The sequence below is a fragment of the Brachycentrus maculatus genome, unplaced genomic scaffold, assembly GCF_059751285.1.
Source record: "Brachycentrus maculatus isolate JH-2025_06_01 unplaced genomic scaffold, ASM5975128v1 h1tg000342l, whole genome shotgun sequence".
NCBI classification, from domain to species: domain Eukaryota; kingdom Metazoa; phylum Arthropoda; class Insecta; order Trichoptera; family Brachycentridae; genus Brachycentrus; species Brachycentrus maculatus.
The window spans coordinates 130,732-150,342 of NW_028281091.1; the positions used below are offsets into that span (position 1 = coordinate 130,732).

The following is a 19,611-nucleotide window of genomic DNA, read 5'->3' on the forward strand; positions in this document are numbered from 1 at the left end:
AACTCCTGTAATTGGAGATAATCCAAATTCTGTGAACAAGTATCTGGACACACTTAAAATGTTGTAAAAAAAGTCGTGTTGATGACGGCACTATTGCTATATTCCGGAAGTCGGACTCACGTGGATGCGCCCTCCAGGCTCTTCTCCTTCTGCTCCCGGAGCCGGTTGAGGTTGTCCCACTGGCGCTGCACCTGCGCGGCGCGCGCGGCGGCGCGGGGCAGCTGCGCGTGCTTCTGCGCCGCCAGCTCCTCCACGCCCGCGTGCACGCGGGCGAGCCGAGAGCGCGAGGCGGACAGATCCGTCACAAACTTCTGCAAGCACAAGAGAAAAACATTCAAATCTTATTTTTGACATAGATACATCAACATAGATGAAGAAGAATATTGAAAAAGTTCGTAAATATGGAAAAGAAGTTATTTAGGTCCGTCCGTCATGAGCTTCTGCAAGCACAAGGGAAATATAATTTATATTTGAAAACATGCACAACTGAAAATTGACGATTTTTGATATATCGCTCACTCATTTCAAGAACGTCATAAATCAAAAATCGTCAATTTTCAGATATGCATGTTTTCGGAATGCCTTGAATATGTACTATATCCCAGCAAAAGAGGCATATTTTTAACTTGATATTTACCCGCTACAGGGCAGAAAGTGTTGTTTTTGCATTTTGAAGAAAAGGTATTGTTTAATTATTTTTTTTAAATATACTAAATATTTTTCAAATGGAGAAAAACCCTTCAGTTTTTACCTGAAAAGATCTGTTGCACAGTAAAAAGTTCAATAAGTGGCTTAATATTTATTTTTAATACATTGTATTATATCTTTAAACTTTAAAAACATTCTCCCGAAAAATCAACTTTTTTTATTTATGACGTTTTTGAAAGGAGTGAGCGATATGACGTTGTTGAAAGGAGTGAGCGATATATGAAAATATGTGATACGTTTCCTCTTATTGATAATGGGTGTTTGATAATGTCTTAATAAGGCGAAACGCGTCATATAATGTCATATATAAGTAAGTAATGTCAGATCAATTAGAACCTAAAATCTGGCGGTGTCAAAAGTCTGCGTAATCGGAGGGCATGTATAACTAGATGTATGGATGTGAAGGAGGCGAGGAGTGTATGTCAGGACAGAAGAGTGTGGCGTTCCATCCTCTCTGCCTACCCCTGCGGAAACGGCGTGATGGTAGTAGTACTAGCAGTAGTATAAGTAAATAAAAGGAAAATTTGATCCAATAACCGTGTTTAATTTTGGATATACTACCCAAAAATTTAAAAACAAGTGTTTTTCATTTAAAATTTAGTGTGTATACTAAAATATGATGATAAACTATCTCAAAGTCTCTCAGAATCCAATACAAGACAGAGGCGAATTCTAGAACAAATTGGGCCAAGATTCTTACCTCGTATTTCCTTTTGGCCGTGTCGACAGAGTCGGATGGGTCGTCGGCCCGTAGCAGCTTTTCCTTGTCCTTGATCCACCTCTCCAGGTCGTCGCAGTCTCCGTAGAAGCCGTACAGTCTGATGGCGTCTTCCAGGGCCGCATGGCGCTCTTGTGCCATCTGCACCAGCCGCTCTGCAAAGGAAAACGTCCACTTTGAATACCAAACGCCCAACAATTATTTATGAAGCGGTATCGCCCGTCGCAAGAGACTAACCCCTGTGCTACTAGTCTTGGGCGTAGCGAAAAATCTCAATATAATAGAGTACTGGGTCGAGAGATGTGCCTTGAGGAACCCCAGAAGAGATATCAAGACTTCTAGTTTTGTGGGTTCTGCAGTGGCGATGATGACACATTCAAAGACATAGCAAGCGAGTGTGGCGCTCTTATTACAAGAGGAGTCAGACCTATGACCACTCAGAAGGGAAGTATGTGAGTGTGGTGTTCTTGTTACAAAAGGAGTTAGATCTGAGACCACTCAGAACGGGATCATGCAAGAGTAGTGCTCTTGGTACAAGAGTCACACCACCCAGAAAGGGAATATAAGAGTGTGGCAGTCTTATTGCAAGGGGAGTTCACCCAAAAGGGGAATATACATGTGTGGCGCTCTTGTTACAAGAGGAGTTAGACCTGAGCCCACTCATAGATGGATTATGGATTATGCTCTTGTAACAAGAGGAGTCTTCCCAGACCTGAGACCACCCGGAAGTGGAATATGCGAATGTGGCGCTCTTGTTACAAGAGGAGTCCACAAGTATCACGAAGCGCCCTTACCGTAAGTGGTGTTGATCCTCTCCCTGCGGGCGTTGACGCTGTCTCCGGGCTGGTCCTGCGAGGGGCGCGGGGGGCGCCAGGGCGCGCGGCGGGTGGACACGGGCGGCGCCCGCACCTTGACTACCTGCTTCGTGAGCACCGTCTTCTTGACGCGCTGCACCGTGCGCACCTTCTCCGGCCGGCGCACTTGGACCTGCGAAAATATTGACTAGGTCAGAGCCGGAATGACGGTGCGGATTATTTCCGTTCTCCTCCCCGATACTAGATGGGCTTAACTGATCATTACACAAGTGTATAAATTGATCACTTGAGCCAGCCAAATGCCTGTAGACTCTGAGATGCTCAGACTTCCATCTTCTTTCATGTATAAATGCAAGGCACCTATAAAGGTGGAGACTGACCGGAGCATTTCGTCGTAAAGTACCACGTTACAATGCGAGCATTCACGCAGTCAGTACAGCGAGTCGAGCGCTCCATCCATAGTTTCGGATGCTCGCTGATGCTCGCCGCGAGCGATATTACAACGTTATTTTACGACGAAATGCTCCGGTCAGTCTCCATCTTAATACTGACCTATCACAACATAAGAATTAAATATGGCTGTACATCCTACACAGGACATATTATCTGGGTACTCTACACAGAATTGTTGATAGGAAGCATTACATTATCAACATTCATTCATTTTTTTCATTCAAACCCTTATCCGCACCCCGATGGTGCATAGGGCACTGCATCATATAAACGCAGTGTTATCTTGATCATTAACACGAAGGAAAGGTGATCAGCCCTTCGCTTCAGATACCAGTCCAGGGTAATATTGAATAAATATTAGAGTGAAAAAATCGCTTATATTTATTTGACCCTCCCTGGGAATCGAACCCCGGACCCCCAGTACGGTAGCCTAGCGTGCTGGCCGTTACACTACGGAGGCGGACATTATCAACAAGGGATATCCAACTGTTGATAGGACATCAAATCATTTTTAGGGGACATTACATTTTCAACAGGGGATACGAAATCGTTGATAGTGGACATTACTGCACACGGCCGAATGGAGTAAGAAAAGAAATCCCGGACATAGGTACCAGTCCCCAGGATAACAAGACGAGAGGATATCATTGAAAGCTGTCCCACAGCATTCCCAGACCTGATACAGAAGCATCTAGGCTTCCTGACAGACCTTCTCTATAATAATAAGCGAGGTACATTGAGAGCTGTCCCACCGCATTCCCAGACCTGATACAGAAGCATCTAGGCTTCCTGACAGACCTTCTCTATAATAATAAGCGAGGTACATTGAGAGCTGTCCAACCGCATTCCCAGACCTGATACAGAAGCCTCTAGGCTTCCTGACAGACCTTCTCTATAATAATAAGCGAGGTACATTGAGAGCTGTCCCACCGCATTCCCAGACCTGATACAGAAGCATCTAGGCTTCCTGACAGACCTTCTAATTTGCAAAATTTATTGAAAATGTGAATCAAAATTGTATCTCGATTTTACTGTGAATTTACATTTGAATTGGTAGTGTCGCAAATCTGGACTCACCGCCACGATCCGGGGTTCAATTTCCTTGACGTAGTTGGCCGGTACGAAGCCGTCAGTCCCGTCGGCCTTCCGCACGGACCACCAGTCCGGGTTGGTCTTGTTGATGAGGAACATAACCTCCCCTTTACTCATCGTCATGCCTTGCCCGTTGAACGCGTACAGCGCCTTGACCTGCAGAGATAGAAAGGTATAAGTGATAAGTCGCGACTGAGTGGGTGCACCAGGCGGAATGGACTTGGAATGGACAAACCTAGGAAAAGTGTACAAGTTTTTTTTTTTTTTGAACTTCCTAACGTCCAAGTGACTCTGAAATCTAGCTACGGCTTATGCAACACCGCTACTATACTTTCATGTAATTCATGAGTGAAAATTCTAGGCAAAAACACTCGCAAAAGTGTACAAGGAACATCTTAGTGTACATGGCATAATCAAACGGGTAGCCAGACATTGTTTTGGCAGCATGATTGGTTGGCCCTCTGGGCGAATATTGACCGGCTGCTCAGGCTTTTGATTTTTAGGCAAGTTACCAGCATAGAGATAAGGCGTAGGACGCAGCAAATCTTGGTCACAACTGTCGTCAAGAAAGGCGATTCAGTTGGCTTGGCCATGTACTCCGCATGCCTCCTGAGAGCCGCCATCAAGCTTGCCTCCTTTACAAGGCATCAGGTTCCCGACCACTGCTGACATTTCGTCGGCAGTTCTCGTCAGAACGGGACACAGACCTGACTTGGGAGGATGCAAGGGAGCTGGCAGCCGACAGAAAAGCCTGGAGAGTTTGTGGACTCCATATGCTCCACCTAGGGAGCGGATATGGTTTAATACCAGTATAGACAAGCCTGTGATCAGGTTAACAGTTATACTTGGTTGTCCCTCTGGGGGAACATGGATCTTTGATTCTTGCCTTTTTCGGCAAGTTACCAGTATAGATAAGCCTGTAAACACATTAACAGTCATACTAGGTAGGCTAGAAAGCATGCTAGGTTGGCCCTCTGGGGGTAATATGATCGGCCACTCAGGCCTTGCCTGAAGTACTCTTCTCTTCATCACCAGTACCCTACGTGAGGTATTCTTCTCTTCATCACCAGTAACTACCTGAGGCATTCTTCTCTTCATCACCAGCACCTACCTGAGGTACTCTTCTCTTCATCACCAGCACCTACCTGAGGTACTCTTCTCTTCATCACCAGCACCTACCTGAGGTACTCTTCTCTTCATCACCAGCACATACCTACCTATGGTATTCTTCTCTTCATCGCCACCCTACCTGAGGCACTCTTGTCTTCATCACCCGAGGCACTCTCCTCTTCATCGCCACCTACCTGAGGCACGCTCCTCTCCTCGGTGACTGTGCGGTGCTCCAGGCGCTCGACGGGCTCCTCCTCCCAGACCTCGGTGGGCACCAGCCGCGTCTCGCTCACCCACTCCTCGGCCGGAGCCGCCTCGCCCTCCGCGGACGCCTCCTGCTCGCTCGCCAGCTGCACAGACAATATCACCTAACTAACCGAACGTCACATCCTAACACTAACCTATTATAATACACAGCCCTGATCTAAATCAAATAAAGCTTAGCGTGCGTCCAAGAGCGCCGACAGCGTAGAGAGACTACAACACAAGTTCCTTACATACATTCATTTTAAACTAAATATACCCATTGTTGAGTTAGATTATAATTGCATAATGAAGCGGCTAAAATAAATAAATTTTAGTTATAGAAGGGTAATTACTGATTTGGTCCTGTTTCATAAAATTCTTAACAGCCCTGATCTCCTAAATCAAATAAAGCTTAGCGTGCGTCCAAGAGGTACTAGGCAAAAATCTGTATTCCCAGTATTTGTACATAACGCAAACAATGCCATGTTCTCTCCCATTCCACAGCTTCACATGTAAGCCAATACTTTTGATCTTCTTCTTCTAACCCTTATCCGCACCCCAATGGTGCATAGGGCACTGCATCGTATAGAAGCAGTTTTATCTTGATCGTTAAATACACGAAGGAAAGGTGATCAGCCCTCCGCTTCAGGTACCAGTCCATGGTAATATTGAATAAATATTACAGTGAAAAAATTACATTTATTTTTACCCCCTTTGGGAATCGAACCCAAGACCTCCAGAACGGTAGCCGAGCGTGCTGACCATTACACTACGGAGGCGGACAAAGTTGAGTCTACTAAGTTGTATTTTATTGTACAAAAAAAAAACACATAAAAATCAATATTGTGACAATTGTTTCGCCTAGTTATGGCATTATCCAACAAACAAACATTTTGCATTGTAAAAAAAAAAAAATCTTCTAACCCTTATCCCCATCCAATGGTGCATAGGGCACTGCATGGTATTGATGCAGTGTAATTTTGATTGTTACTTACATGAAGGCAAGGTGATCACTCCTGCGCTTCAGGTACCAGTCCAGGGTAATATAAAATAAATATTAGAGTGTAAAATCAGTTATGTTTGTTTTCACCCTCTCTGGAGATCGAACCCGGGACCTCCAGAACGGTAGCTAAACACGCTTACCATTACACCATGGAGGCGGACAAACCGAATAGTAAAAATAAAAATACCTGCAGCCAGTCGATGCCCTGCGCCAGCAGGCGGTCGGCCTGCGCGTTGAGCGTGCCCAGCTCCGTGCGGTAGGCGCCCAGCTCGCCCTGCAGCGCGCGGTGGCGACTCAGCAGCGCCTGCGCCGACGGCTCGTCGCTGCCCAGGTCCGCGGAGCCGGCCAGGGACAGCTTGTCCTTCAGCCAGGACTCCGCCTCGTTGGCGTCAGCGTAGAACTGCAAAGGAGAGAGACAAAGTTATACCGCACTTCACATACTCCATGAGGCATACAGACCCGTTTCAGAGATGGTCGATATTTTCAAATCGACCCAAACCCGATTCTCCTTAAAAAATTGTAATAACAGCTCCGAATCGGATGTTATTTTAATTATCCGAATGATTTCGGCTCTAGTAAAAGAGAAATTAACACAAACCAACTACCTGTTGGGCATAACGTTTGTGCAGACCCACTCCAGAGATGGGTGATATTTTTTAAAAGACCCAATTCTGGTTTAGAAATCATCAAAACAGCTCCGAATCGGATGCATTGTTAATGTCTGAATGATTTCGGCTCTGGTAAGCGAAAAATGAATACAATCATTCAACTGCCTATCGGGCATAAAGTATGTGCAGCCCCGTATCAGCGATATTTTTAAATTGGTGACTCAGACCCGATTCTCCTTAGATGATCGCGACAACAGGTCCAAATCGGACGTGATGTTGATATTTGAATGATTTCGGCTCTGGTAAACGAATAATTAACGCAAATATTCAACTACCTATCGGGCATAAAGTACGTGCAGACCCGCTTCAGATATCAGCGATATTTTTAAATCGGTAACATAGACCCGATTCTCTTTTAAAAGTCGTGTGCAACAGATTCTAGGCCAACAGAAGTGGTGACTTATTAGTCACCATCGCGGGTATACCGGTGACATAAAAGTCTCTGTTAAGCTCATCTCCAACGTGCTCGAAGGCAGACTAACCTGGTAGGCTTCCGCAGCCTCCCGCAGCTGCTTGTCCCGCAGGTCGGCCAGCTCCCGGAGCTGCTCCCACAGGCGGGCCAGGCTCTCCAGGCGCCGGCTGATCTCCACACTCTTAGGATGCTGCTCCTCCACCAGACTGTGAGCGACACATTCAATATAAAAATGACAAACTTGGTGAAGGTATAGATTTTATATATTTGTCTATATGAGAGAAAATTGATGGAAAAAACTAACTAACTAACCACCACGCCGCTTCCCCGCAGGGGTGGGCAGAGAGAATAGAACGCCACTCCACTCTGTCTTTGCAAACATTCTTCGCCTCTTCCAAGTTCATGCATCTCCTCATACATACCCGCCGATTGTTACGACTCCTAACCTGACCACTTTCAAGTATTTGGCATACCTGATCGTGCCATATTTTTCTCGGTCTTCCTCTGCTTCTTTTTCCACTTACATTCGCCTCATAAATTTCTTTTACCGTTCTTTCCTCACTCATTCGTTCTACATGTCCAAACCATCTCAACTCACCTTTCTTAATTTTATCGATAATGCTTATCTCAGCTTTGCGTTCCTTCCTTATTTCAGTATTCAAATTGATGGAGAAGGGGGAATTTTATAATATGTTACGGGGCTACTTGAACTTTGATGTGTTACTTGAGCCCAGTACAAAAAAAATATTTAGATCTGTATTTGGTCTACAATAATGGACGTATGGACATGATTCATTGTTTCCTTGACAGGTGACACTTATTGTTACCATACGTGCATTATTGTAGACCAAATACAGATTAAAATCTCTACAGTACACCCATTCTACAGTACACCCAATTTAAAGTGGCTCTTTCTTGAATCCACTCGCAGTTGGCAGGAATCGAACCTACTATGCTAGTTTCACAGCTGAGTTCTTGCTGACTAAACTGTATCTGAGGAGTAAGTTCTTGCTGATTAAACCGTATATAAAGAGCGAGTTCTTGCTTATTAAATTGCATCTGAGCAGTAAGTTCTTGCTTATTAAATTGTATCTGAGGAGTGAGATTTGCTGACTAAATTGTATATGAGCAGTGGGTTCTCGCCGACTAAACTGTATCTGAGGAGTAAGTTCTTGCTGATTAAACTGTATATAAAGACTGAGTTCTTGCTAATTAAATTGCATCTGAACAGTAGGTTCTTGCTTATTAAATTGTATCTGAGGAGTGAGATCTTGCTGACTAAATTGTATATGAGCAGTGGGTTCTCGCCAACTAAACTGTATCTGAGGAGTGAGTTCTTGCTTACCAAATCGTGAGTTATTGCCTACTAAAATTAATGTGAGCCAGTGAGTTCTAGCCTACTGGACCAGGCTAGTTGCGATTGGATGAGTGTTGGAGTCTCACCTGTTCCCTTTGGAAGTCACCTTGGCGGTGTGCCTCTCCCTCGCTCGCATCTCGTGGCGCAGGGCCGTGTGCTTCTGCTGCAGGCTGAGCACCGCGCGCAGGTCCTTGGCCGTGATGGCGGCGCGACAGATGCGCTGTCGGTCCGTCACCCAACCTGGACACACACAAGGCTAACGTTATCCAGGCAGCTACATCATGCCGGGCAGTACGCGTGCATTGAAGATCAGAATGTGAATGGCCACAAGCGAATGGCCAACAGAAAGCAAATGGCCATCAGTATGTGGATGGCCATCAGAAGACCATAAGAATCAGTATGTGAATGGGCATCAAGCGAATGGCCTTCAGCATGCGAATGGCCATCGGCATGCTAATGGCCATCAGAATTCAAATTCAGCATGTGAATGCCATCAGAATATTGATGGCCATCATGTGAATGACCATCAGCAAGCGAATGGCCATCGGCATGCAAACGGCCGGATGTAACATAGAATGTACATTGGAGCACTCACTCTCTTCTTCTTCGTGGTCTTCCAGGAATTGGTAGAGGTTCCTGGCGTCTTCGAGTCTCGCCTTGCGATCTTTAGCAGCGGCAACAAGACTGAAATCAACCAGAAATTTATTAATTTTATTTCAACCTATTTTATTTTATAATTACCAAATTATGTTCACATAACATAATTTTGTTCACATAACTATATCGAAAACAATAAAGCATAATTTTGAACAGGATTAAAACAATCAATGTAACAGTGTATATTGCAATCCGGTACTGGCTCATTGTATTTGGAATATTTACTAAGCAATCCGGTATTGACTCGCTGTATTGGAGAATATATATCTTCAATTCGGCACTGTTCGATGCTTAGCACATGATCCGGTAGTCGCTTGTTGCATTTGGAACATTCACTGAATCCGGTACTCACTCGCTGTAGTCGCTCTGCAGCTGCTGCAGCTTCTGCGTGAGGATGTGCGCAGGCTGCGCGGGCACCTGCAGGGCGGCGCCCTGGCGCTGCAGGCGGCGCGAGGTCTCCCCAAGCGCGCCCAGCTGCAGCTCCTGCAATGCCAGCCGCTGCGCCAGCTCCTCCACGCCCACCAGGTGCGGGCCCACGTCCTCCGACTCCAGCTGGGACTGCAACCAGACGCAAAGGGTGAGTTAGGGGCCGAAACGGGGAGACACGGCGGGTGAATTCAGGGTCAGAGCAGGGAGAGAGGCGGGTGAGTTCAGGGCCGGAGCGGGGAGAGGGAATACCTACCCGCAGCTGCGCGATGGAAGCAAGTGCGGCGTCGGCTTCGCGCATGAGCGCCACGAGCGCGGCGAGGCGGCCCAGCGCCTCCTGGTGGCCACGCAGCAGCGCCAGAAGCTCGCGCCAGCCAGCCAGCACAGCGCGCTCCGAGCCGCGCACAGCCTCCGCGCCGTGGTACTTCTCGCGCACCAGCTCCTCGGCCATGGCCGTCAAGTCGTCGAACCGTTCCGTTCTGGAAACCAAACGAGGATATTTAACAATGGGCAGGATGGCGAACGTAACATGAAGGTATAGAGTGATCACTCGAGCCAGCCAAATGCCAGGCAGTAAATTCTGGGATAGATGCTTTGTCAAGTTGAGACACCTATTATACACACTACTCATATGTGAAAAGAATCTAAGACCATTGCATATATACAAGTCTCAAAAACAAATGAGATATAGATGGTCGATAATGGACGGAATGATTAACATAACACGAATGCATAGAGTGATCACTCGAGCCAGCCGAAGGCTAGGTCGTAAGTCCTGGTGCTTCATCTCAAGACACCTATAATACACACACTTGCATGTGGAAGGAATCCAAGACCACTGCATTTTTACAACTCTCAAAAATGAATGCGATATGGATGTTCAATACCGGGCAGTATGGCGAACATTACACAAGAGTATAGAGTGATCACTTGAGCCAGCCAAATGCCAGATCGTAAGCTTTTGGATGCTCTCTCGTATAATATATAAATAGGTCTTCATTTAAAGTTGAGACACCTATAGTACATACTACTCACATGTGAAAGGAATCCAAGACCGTTGCATATATACAACTATAAAAAATCCACGCAATGTGGATGTTTGATAATGGGCAGAATGGCAAACGTATACAAGTGTTTAAAACGCTTGCGCCAATCAAATGCCAGGTCGTAAGCCCTGGAATGCTCAGACTTCCATCTTCCCTCGTACAAAAACGATAGATGCTTTGTCTCAAGCTGAGACACCTATAATACAAAGTAATAAATTAAGGACAATCTACCTCGCGAGGATGTCAGCGGAGATAGCCTCATGCTTCTTGACGGTGGCGTCCACCTGGCTCAAGTTGGAGCCGTACCTCGGGTCCGACAGGACCTGAATCATCTCCTTGAGGTAGCTTCTCCTCAGCACCGCCTGCAAACCAATACATCCATAAGTGATACTTCTGGAGTCGCTTTTGGGTACAGGGTTTCCTCGAACTCGGAGACAAAAAAACTTCCAAAGGAGAGAAACCGCAAGTCATAGATCACTACAAGGTGGCGTGGAAAGTAGCGATATAGGAAGAAGCCATAAATCCTGGAAGAGTGCTCATACAAGACTCTTGACCCGACCACTGACCAAGTTTCCCTCGCTCTTCCTTTGCTTCTATTACCAACCACGTTTGCTTCAAAATATTGCGAGTGTATTAGATAGTATTATTTTTTGACGCCTCCTGTGCCAAAAATATTTAATGCTAGACAGAGAGAGGGAACAACTAATAAAAAAGTATTATTTGACATCTCATCAAAGATGAAGAAAAACATGGAAGTCTGGGCATTTACGGGGCTGACGACCGTCATAGGCTGGTTTAAGTGATCACTTTACATACGTGTAATATTCACCAATTCTACCCATTATTGACAACCACACTACTCAGATTCTTGGCAGTAAATGTTACACGTGTGTAAAGTGATCACTTAAACCAGCCTATGACGGTCGTCAGCCCCGTAAATGCCCAGACTTCTATATTCTTCTTCATCTTTGATGAGATGTCAAAAAATAATATGAAAATAACTCCTGTAATTGGAGAAAATCCAGATTTTGTGAACAAGTATTTGGACACACTCAAAATGTTGTTAACAAAAAAGTACATCAGTTCCGTCCTAAAAGCACCTATTATGGCAAAAAATAAATCAGGTATGAATTGACAAGCATTGTTTTTATAATTCTGTAGATTTAACTCAGAAAATAATTAAATAAAAAAATGAAAATAATTGAAATATTAATCGGTACATCGTGTAGGGGATCTTCTCCCACACATTGTAAGAGGTGGATTAAGAGGCTTATCTCCATTAAAAACAGCCACACGGCCTATACCTTGGTGTCAGCTGCGTGGCCCGTTCTAACTAACTACACTAACTAACTAACTAACTACCTTTTACAACCTGTCATGAATCAAAAGCGCGCTGACTAATTTACAAGGTTTCCCGAAAACTGGGCAAGTTTTAGAAACTCAATAGATGGTATCTTGTTTCATAACTAACTAACAAAACATCACGCCGCTTCCCTCAGGGGTAGGCAGAGAGAATCGAGCGCCACACCACTCTGTCCTTGCAAACGTTCTTCGCCTCTTCCTCATTCATGCAACTCCTTATATATACCCGCCGATATAGTAAGGCCCAGATAATACGTTGAATCACAATTGAATTTTTAAAAATCCAGGTAACATTTTACGTAAATATTTTTTTCTTCGCCTCTTCTACATTCATGCATCTCCTCATACATACCCGACGATTATTACGACTCCTGACCCGGCCGCTGTTCTTCTCTTCTTGAATAAGAAAACTTGTAATCCGAACAGAGTCGCAACGAGTTACCTTGGTGTTGAACTTGTAGTTGAGGTGCTCGAGGCGCTGCTGGCGGAGCAGCTCCTGGCGCAGGGCCACCTCGCGCTGGTGCTCCGCCGCCTCCAGCCGGCGCCAGGCGCGCTCCAGCTCCGCCGGCTTCTGCCACTCGGCCGGGCTGAACGCTTCTCGCGAGAGCGACTTCACCACCAGATTGATGTGGAAGAACAGCGCCTCGATCTCCGAGCGCTCCTTGTACCTGCGAAGATTTCGCGTCACATGAACACATGAACACATGAACACATGAAGGAAAGGTGATCAGCCCTCCGCTTCCGGTACCAGTCCAAGGTAATATTGAATAAATATAAGAGTGAAAAAATCACTTATATTTATTTGATCCCACATGGGAATCAAACCCGGGACCTCCGGTACGGTAGCCGAGCGTGCTGACCATTACACTACGGAGGCGGACCTAACAGTGAAGGGTTAACTGGCAGTACACAATGCAGTCAACTCTACATCTATACATCTAGTCATACATGCCCTCCGATTACGCAGACTTTTGACACCGCCAGATTTTAGGTTCTGATTGATCTGATGGTCAACTCTAATTTATGGAAATGAAGCATGGAGTTGGCAAAAGAAGGATGAGAGTAGACTGAATGCAGTCGGATATCCATCATTCTTTGAAGATATAATGAATATCTGTCTCTGTAGCAAGAGCATGATGAAGAGAATGGACAGCCCACTCACTTGGGTGGCTTCTCCACGGTCCGGTACTGCTTGAAGGCCAGCAGCAGCCTCTGGATGCCGTCCAGCGAGTTGGGGAAGTCCCGGTCGCCCAGCTCCTCGATCTTGAGCCGGATCCACTCCAGCAGGGCCGTCACCAGCCGCGAGTACTGGCTCTTCTTGGCGTCTGCGTCCATCAGTTGGCCGACAATCTGGAAGCCCGCAAAACAGTCATTTATTTACTAGCTGTACCTGGTCATTATATTTTCTCACTAGCTGTATCCGGTCACTCGTACCTATTATATATTCCCCTAGCTGTACCCAGCCACTTGTACCTATTATATCTTCTACTAGCTATACCCAGCCACTTGTACCTATTATATCTTCCACTAACTATACCCGGCCACTTGTACCTATTATATCTCCCCTTAGCTGTACCCGGCCACTTGTACCTATTGTATCTTCTACTAGCTGTACCCAGCCACTTGTACCTATTATATTTTAAAATAGCTGGAAAAGGAAAAAAAAGAGAGCACACATTTCAAACATGTTTCTTTTCTCAATCTAAGAAACAAGCTACAGCATGTGTCAAGAAGCACGATGTCCGCCATGAGCAAAGGTTTCAAATATATTCATTTCACAATGCTTCTGAACCAATGAAAATCTTACAAAGCTATAAAAAAGCAGTGCAATAAAAAACATAAAAAATTCCAAGTGATAGCATCTGTCAAGAAGCACACTGTCCGGCCCGTGCGACGTTCAGTATTGCGCGTGTTGCCGTTACGTTCGACAGATGGAGCTACCATTTCCCTCCAAACGACTGGCGGCATGGCACAAGGGCGTTGCGGCCGATCCAAGGTCTGACTGGCGAAATACTCACATTTGCGATTCTGCGGCCGATCTTCATCTCGTTCTTCATGCGGGCGAAGGTGTGGTAGTAGCTGGCCACGTATGTAATGACCGACTTCTCGTCGGGCCGGCTAGTGTCCACGTCTGGAATCAAACACGGACCAATCAACAGAATCTACAATTACAAACATAATCTACAATTCGCTCACTCCTTTCAAGAACGTCATAAATAAAAAATCGTAAATTTTCAGTTGAGCATGTTTTCGGAATGCCCAGAAAATGTACTATATCCCAGCAAAAGAGGCATATTTTTAACTTAATATTTACCCGCTACAGGGCAGAAAGTGTTGTTTTTGCATTTTGAAGAAAAGGTATTGTTTGATTATTTGTTTAAATGTACTAAATATTTTTCAAATGGAGAAAAAACCTTCAAGGTTTACCTAAAAAGATCTGTTGCACAGTAAAAAGTTCAATATGTGGCTTGATAATTATTTTTAATACATTGTATTATATTTTTAAACTTTAAAAACATTCTCCTAAAAAATCAAGTTTTTTCATATATGTATTGTTGAAAGGAGTGAGCGATATATCCTTACATTGACAAAATAGACTTAGATAATTAAGTTTTTGGTTAGGAAATATGAAAGTCCTGTTATTGGCTGGTTTAAGTGATGACTTTACACACTGTCTAGCATTCACCATTCTGCACACGGATTGACAAAAAAAATAACTAAATTTCGAAAGCTGTATATGTTTAATTCTAGTGACAAAAAACCTCACATTCTCCGTTCACAATATCTTCTTCGTCTATGTTTAGATACCGGTGAAACTCTTGAGATGTCAAAGTGCAAGTGCAGGGTCGGTTTAGTACCTTCGGCGTCCAGAAGCCTCGGGATTCCGAGCTGGTCTTCAGCCGTGACGAAGGCGTGGTTGAGGTTGTCCATGTTGGGCTCCCCGACCAGCCGATTGTAGTCGAACAGGTCCGGACGGTGCGAGTGGATGAGGGCGTTGAACCCTAACCCGGTGCGCCAGGAGTCCGTGAAGTTGGTGATGTGCACGCCCTGGTAGCCGTTGGTCTTGCGCTGGCACCACAGCAGCAGCGCGTCCTTGGCGCTCTTCTTCTCGGAGGAGTCGTTCTCCTCGTCCTGTGCGGGCATAGAGATATCAGTCGCGTCAGAACATGGCATATAGAGATATCGGTCACATCATAACACAGGATACTAAAATATTGGTCATGTTAAAACATAGGATACTAAAATATCTAAAATACTAATTAGGACAAAATGTAGCATACTGAGATATAGGTCACATCATAACATGGCATACTGAGATATCGGTCACGTCAAAACATGACATATCAATTAGGTTGAAACATAACACATAGAGATATCAATTAAGTCGAAACATAGCATATAGAGATATCAGTCACGTCATAACATGGGATACTGAGATATCAGTCGCGTCAAAATATGCCATAAAGAGATATCAATTAGGTCGAGATATGGCATACTGAGATACCAGTGAAGTCAAAACATGGGATACTGAGATATCGGTCATGTCAAAACATGGCATAATGAGATAACGGACTCTCAAAATATGGCATATTGAGATTTCGGTTACTTCAAAACATGACGTACTAAGATATCGGTCATGTTAAAACATGGCATACTGAGATATCGGTCAGGTCAAAACATGGCATGCTGAAATATCAGTCACGTAGAAACGTGGCATACTAAAATATCAGTCATTCAACACATGGCATACTGAGATATCAGTCACGTCCAAACATGGCATACTGAGATATCGGTCACATAGAAACGTGGCATACTAAAATATCAGTTATTCAACACATGGCATACTGAGATATCAGTCACGTCCAAACATGGTATACTGAGATATCAGTCACGTCAAAACATGAACCAATCTAATTAACAAATCACCTCTTTAAAACAGTTGACCAATACTTACAACATCAATTTCGATCTCTTGAATCTGGAAGCGCAGGATGATGGTCCAGATCAGACCGAGGATGAGGCGCGGGTTGCCGTCCACAATGTCCTCGGCGCCAATGGACTCCAGGCGGACCTGCATCAGAGAGAGAAATTTATCATTCCCCTTGCTTATTACATACAATAGTTACCTAAGACAGCGTCGGCATTGATAGTTTCCCATTCCTATACACAGGACCAACCTGCCGATGGTTATGCCTGTAGGAAGAGCTACCGCTACGTTAAACAATATCTCATTGGATATTGATCCGTTCCATGTGTCTGAAGGAGTTTTCCGAAGCGGGATTCTTCTACACCTTTAGCAATAGTTCTTGCATATATTTTATTTTAATGTATACGATTTTAAAAAATTATGGTTTGTAATGTATATAATAATAATAAAACCCTTATCCGCACCCCAATGGTGCATAGGGCACTGCGTCATATAAACGCAGTGTTATCTTGATCATTTACACATGAAGGAAAGGTGATCAGCCCTCCGCTTCAGGTACCAGTCCAGGGTAATATTGAATAAATATGACAGTGAAAAAATCACTTATATTTATTTTACCCCCCTTGGGAATCGAACCCGGGACCTCCAGAACGGTAGCTGAGCGTGCTGACCATTACACTACGGAGGCGGACGAATGTATATATTAAAAAAAAAAAACTGACTGAATGCAGTCGAAATGCGATCTCTCAGAAGAATGTGCGACAAAACGATGTATGATAGATGTTCGAATAGTGAAATAAGGAAGGAATGCAAAGCTGAGATAAGCATTATCGATAAAATTAAGAAAGGTGTGTTGAGATGGTTTGGACATATCAATTGAAATAAATAAATTGAATACATTAAGTGAATTTTTGTTTCTTTTAGCTAAAAACATATTTTATTTTAATCTGTGTTGGGAACAGGAGGGGTAATCTAGTGTGGGCCAATCAGGAACTTAGAGACCGTTAACTAACTAACTAGCTAACTACCGGGAACATACGGACCGGAGCAGTGGTCTGCATGTTCCCGGTAGTTAGCTAAGGACAGCATCGGCATAGATTGTTTCCCATTCCTATATACAGGAGCAACCTGCCGATGGTTATGCCTGTAGGAAAAGCTACCAGTTCCTCCAGGGTATGCTCGGCTACAACCGTTCAGAGACTAAAAGGAATGTGTATTTGATGAGGGATTTCTATCCATTGTTGCGCGGTATGATGGATAATCCTGAAACTATCCGGAGCATCGGTCTGTATGTTCCCGATAGTTAGCTAAGGACAGCGTGGGCATAGATAGTTTCCCATTCCTATATACAGGAGCAACCTGCCGATGGTTATGCCTGTAGGAAGATATGCTGAACAATACCTGTTCCATGTGCCTGAGGGGGTATTCCCATAAGGGATTCTTTTGCATCTTTGGCAATAGTATTCTTGCTTTTTTTAGATTAAATAAGATCCAAAATAAAACAAGGTTTGTTGGATTGAATTCTACATTTATTTATGTATATGTTAATATGTGACGCGTTTCGTATTCTTAGGACATTATCAAACACATTTGGAGTGTTTGATAATGTCATAAGAAGACAAAACGCGTCACGTAATAACATATACATAAATAAATGTAGAATTCAATCCAACAAACCTTGTTTTATTTTGGATATATTACCCAAGAATTTAATTGCATCACCCAGGCTCTTGCAACGCGCCTCCAACTGCAGTCTTTGAAAGCTGAAAAGGGGGCAAAGCATCATGGCAGCCACGGCTGTTGCGGACGTACCTTGGTGTGCAGGAAGGCCAGACTCTTGTTGACATTCTCGATCTTGTGGACCCTCATCCGCCCGTTGTTCGGCTTGCCCAACTTCTCTCCGGAGATGATCTCCAGGAGCTTGAGCAGCTTGCGGCCGTCGGCCAGGTCCACAAACAGGTCCTCCACCTCCATCCGGGCCTGGAAATGAGAAAACATGTCAGAATCACCGACAACTCTCTGGTAACACTTTCAATTCATCCTTCAGTCAGTCCTGCACTGGAATAGCGAGGATAGCGAGAGCGCCTTCTCTATACATCTACAGGAGACTGTCTACCCTCGGAACCCTAACTGTACATCATATCATCCTTACCAAATATCTTGTAGTACTTATATTTACACTTCTCGGGAGAGAACACCTTCCATTCCTCCACATAACACATCATCCTTCAGCCATTCCTGCGCTGGAGTAGCCCGCATCTCCACACCAAGAGTGTGCCTTCTCTGTACACCTTCAGGAGACTATCTACCCTCGGAACCCTAACTGTACATCATGTCATCCTTACCAGATATCTTGTAGTACTTATATGTACACTTCTCGGGAGAGAACACCTTCCATTCCTCCACATAACACATCATCCTTCAGTCATTCCTGCACTGGACCAGCCCGCATCTCCACGCCAAAAAGGCAGCTTGATCATTGATTCCTGATTAGGGAAGCATTAGTTACCTTTTGTAAGAATGAATTCATCCATTTAGTAAACGTCTTCTTCTGGATGTGTAGCCGCTCCTCCTGGAGGGCCTTGATCCGGTTCTGCTCAAACTTGGCCACATCCTCTCTCTGCATCCCGCTGTGCTGCTGCACGGAGTAGCCTCCGGGCTCATACTGCGGCCCTGTAAACCAACAATGCGATATAGCCAGCTTACTTGGCGCTCCAGGCTAAATGGAGTAAAAATGCTAGCAGGTGACGGTCGGATATTGCCGACTGTTATATGCTGGGCTCTATACTAGTAGATGATAGTCGGATATGGCCAACTGTTATAGGCTAGGTATATGGGTTCAATACTAGTAGATGATAGTCGGATATTGCCAACTGTTATATGCTTGGTATATGGGTTCAATACTAGTAGATGGTAGTCGAATATCTCTGACATGCTAGGTTGAATACTAGTAGATGATAGTCGGATATCGCCAACTGTTATAGGCTCGGTATACTTACAGATGACAGTCGGATATCCCTGACATGCTAGGTTGAATACTAGTAGATGATAGTCGGATATCGTCAACTGTTATAGGCTAGGTATACTTGCAGATGACAGTCGGATATCCCTGACATGCTAGGTTGAATACTAGTAGATGACGGTCGGATATAGCGGACTGTTATATTCAATACTTTCAGATGATGGTCGGATATTTCTGACTATTATATGCTAGATGCAATACTTGTAGATAGTCGGATATCATCGACAGTTATAGGCTAAGTTCATCACTAGCAGATGATGTTCGGATATGATGAATTATTAATATTCGTAGAAGACAGTCGAATATTGCTGACCTTCATATCCTTATACTAGTAGATGATAGTCGGGTATCACCAATTGTTAGGAGCAAGTTCAATACTAATAGATAACAGTCAGATATCGTGGACTATTTATTTTAAGCTAGGTTCAATACTAGTAGATGACGTTTGAATATTGCCAGCTATAATATGCTAGGTTCAGTACTAACAGATGATGTTCGGATATGCCAGGTTGAATATAAGCGGATGACAGTCGGATAACGCAGACTGTTATGTGCTAGATTCAATACTAGAAGATGATGTTTGGATAC

The 19,611-nt window shown here is 44.5% G+C and overlaps 1 protein-coding gene across 7 annotated transcripts in view; it reads right to left on the bottom strand.

The window, feature by feature from the left end:
• Window positions 1-19,611, bottom strand: part of kst (spectrin beta chain, non-erythrocytic 5 kst) — a 158,791-nt gene that overhangs the window by 93,912 nt on the left and 45,268 nt on the right. For all 7 annotated transcript variants that reach the window (XM_088269217.1, XM_088269216.1, XM_088269215.1 and 4 more), the window contains exons 4-22: window positions 18,511-18,674; window positions 17,814-17,981; window positions 16,029-16,145; window positions 14,932-15,205; window positions 14,092-14,204; window positions 13,236-13,423; window positions 12,516-12,741; window positions 10,943-11,073; window positions 9,922-10,144; window positions 9,592-9,797; window positions 9,178-9,266; window positions 8,669-8,822; window positions 7,296-7,431; window positions 6,333-6,545; window positions 5,091-5,246; window positions 3,772-3,942; window positions 2,221-2,413; window positions 1,409-1,581; window positions 121-311 (exon numbers count right to left, since the gene is read on the bottom strand). In XM_088269217.1, the coding sequence (XP_088125343.1) occupies window positions 121-311; window positions 1,409-1,581; window positions 2,221-2,413; window positions 3,772-3,942; window positions 5,091-5,246; window positions 6,333-6,545; window positions 7,296-7,431; window positions 8,669-8,822; window positions 9,178-9,266; window positions 9,592-9,797; window positions 9,922-10,144; window positions 10,943-11,073; window positions 12,516-12,741; window positions 13,236-13,423; window positions 14,092-14,204; window positions 14,932-15,205; window positions 16,029-16,145; window positions 17,814-17,981; window positions 18,511-18,674 (3,286 nt within the window). The remainder of the gene's footprint in view (window positions 1-120; window positions 312-1,408; window positions 1,582-2,220; window positions 2,414-3,771; window positions 3,943-5,090; window positions 5,247-6,332; window positions 6,546-7,295; window positions 7,432-8,668; window positions 8,823-9,177; window positions 9,267-9,591; window positions 9,798-9,921; window positions 10,145-10,942; window positions 11,074-12,515; window positions 12,742-13,235; window positions 13,424-14,091; window positions 14,205-14,931; window positions 15,206-16,028; window positions 16,146-17,813; window positions 17,982-18,510; window positions 18,675-19,611) is intronic.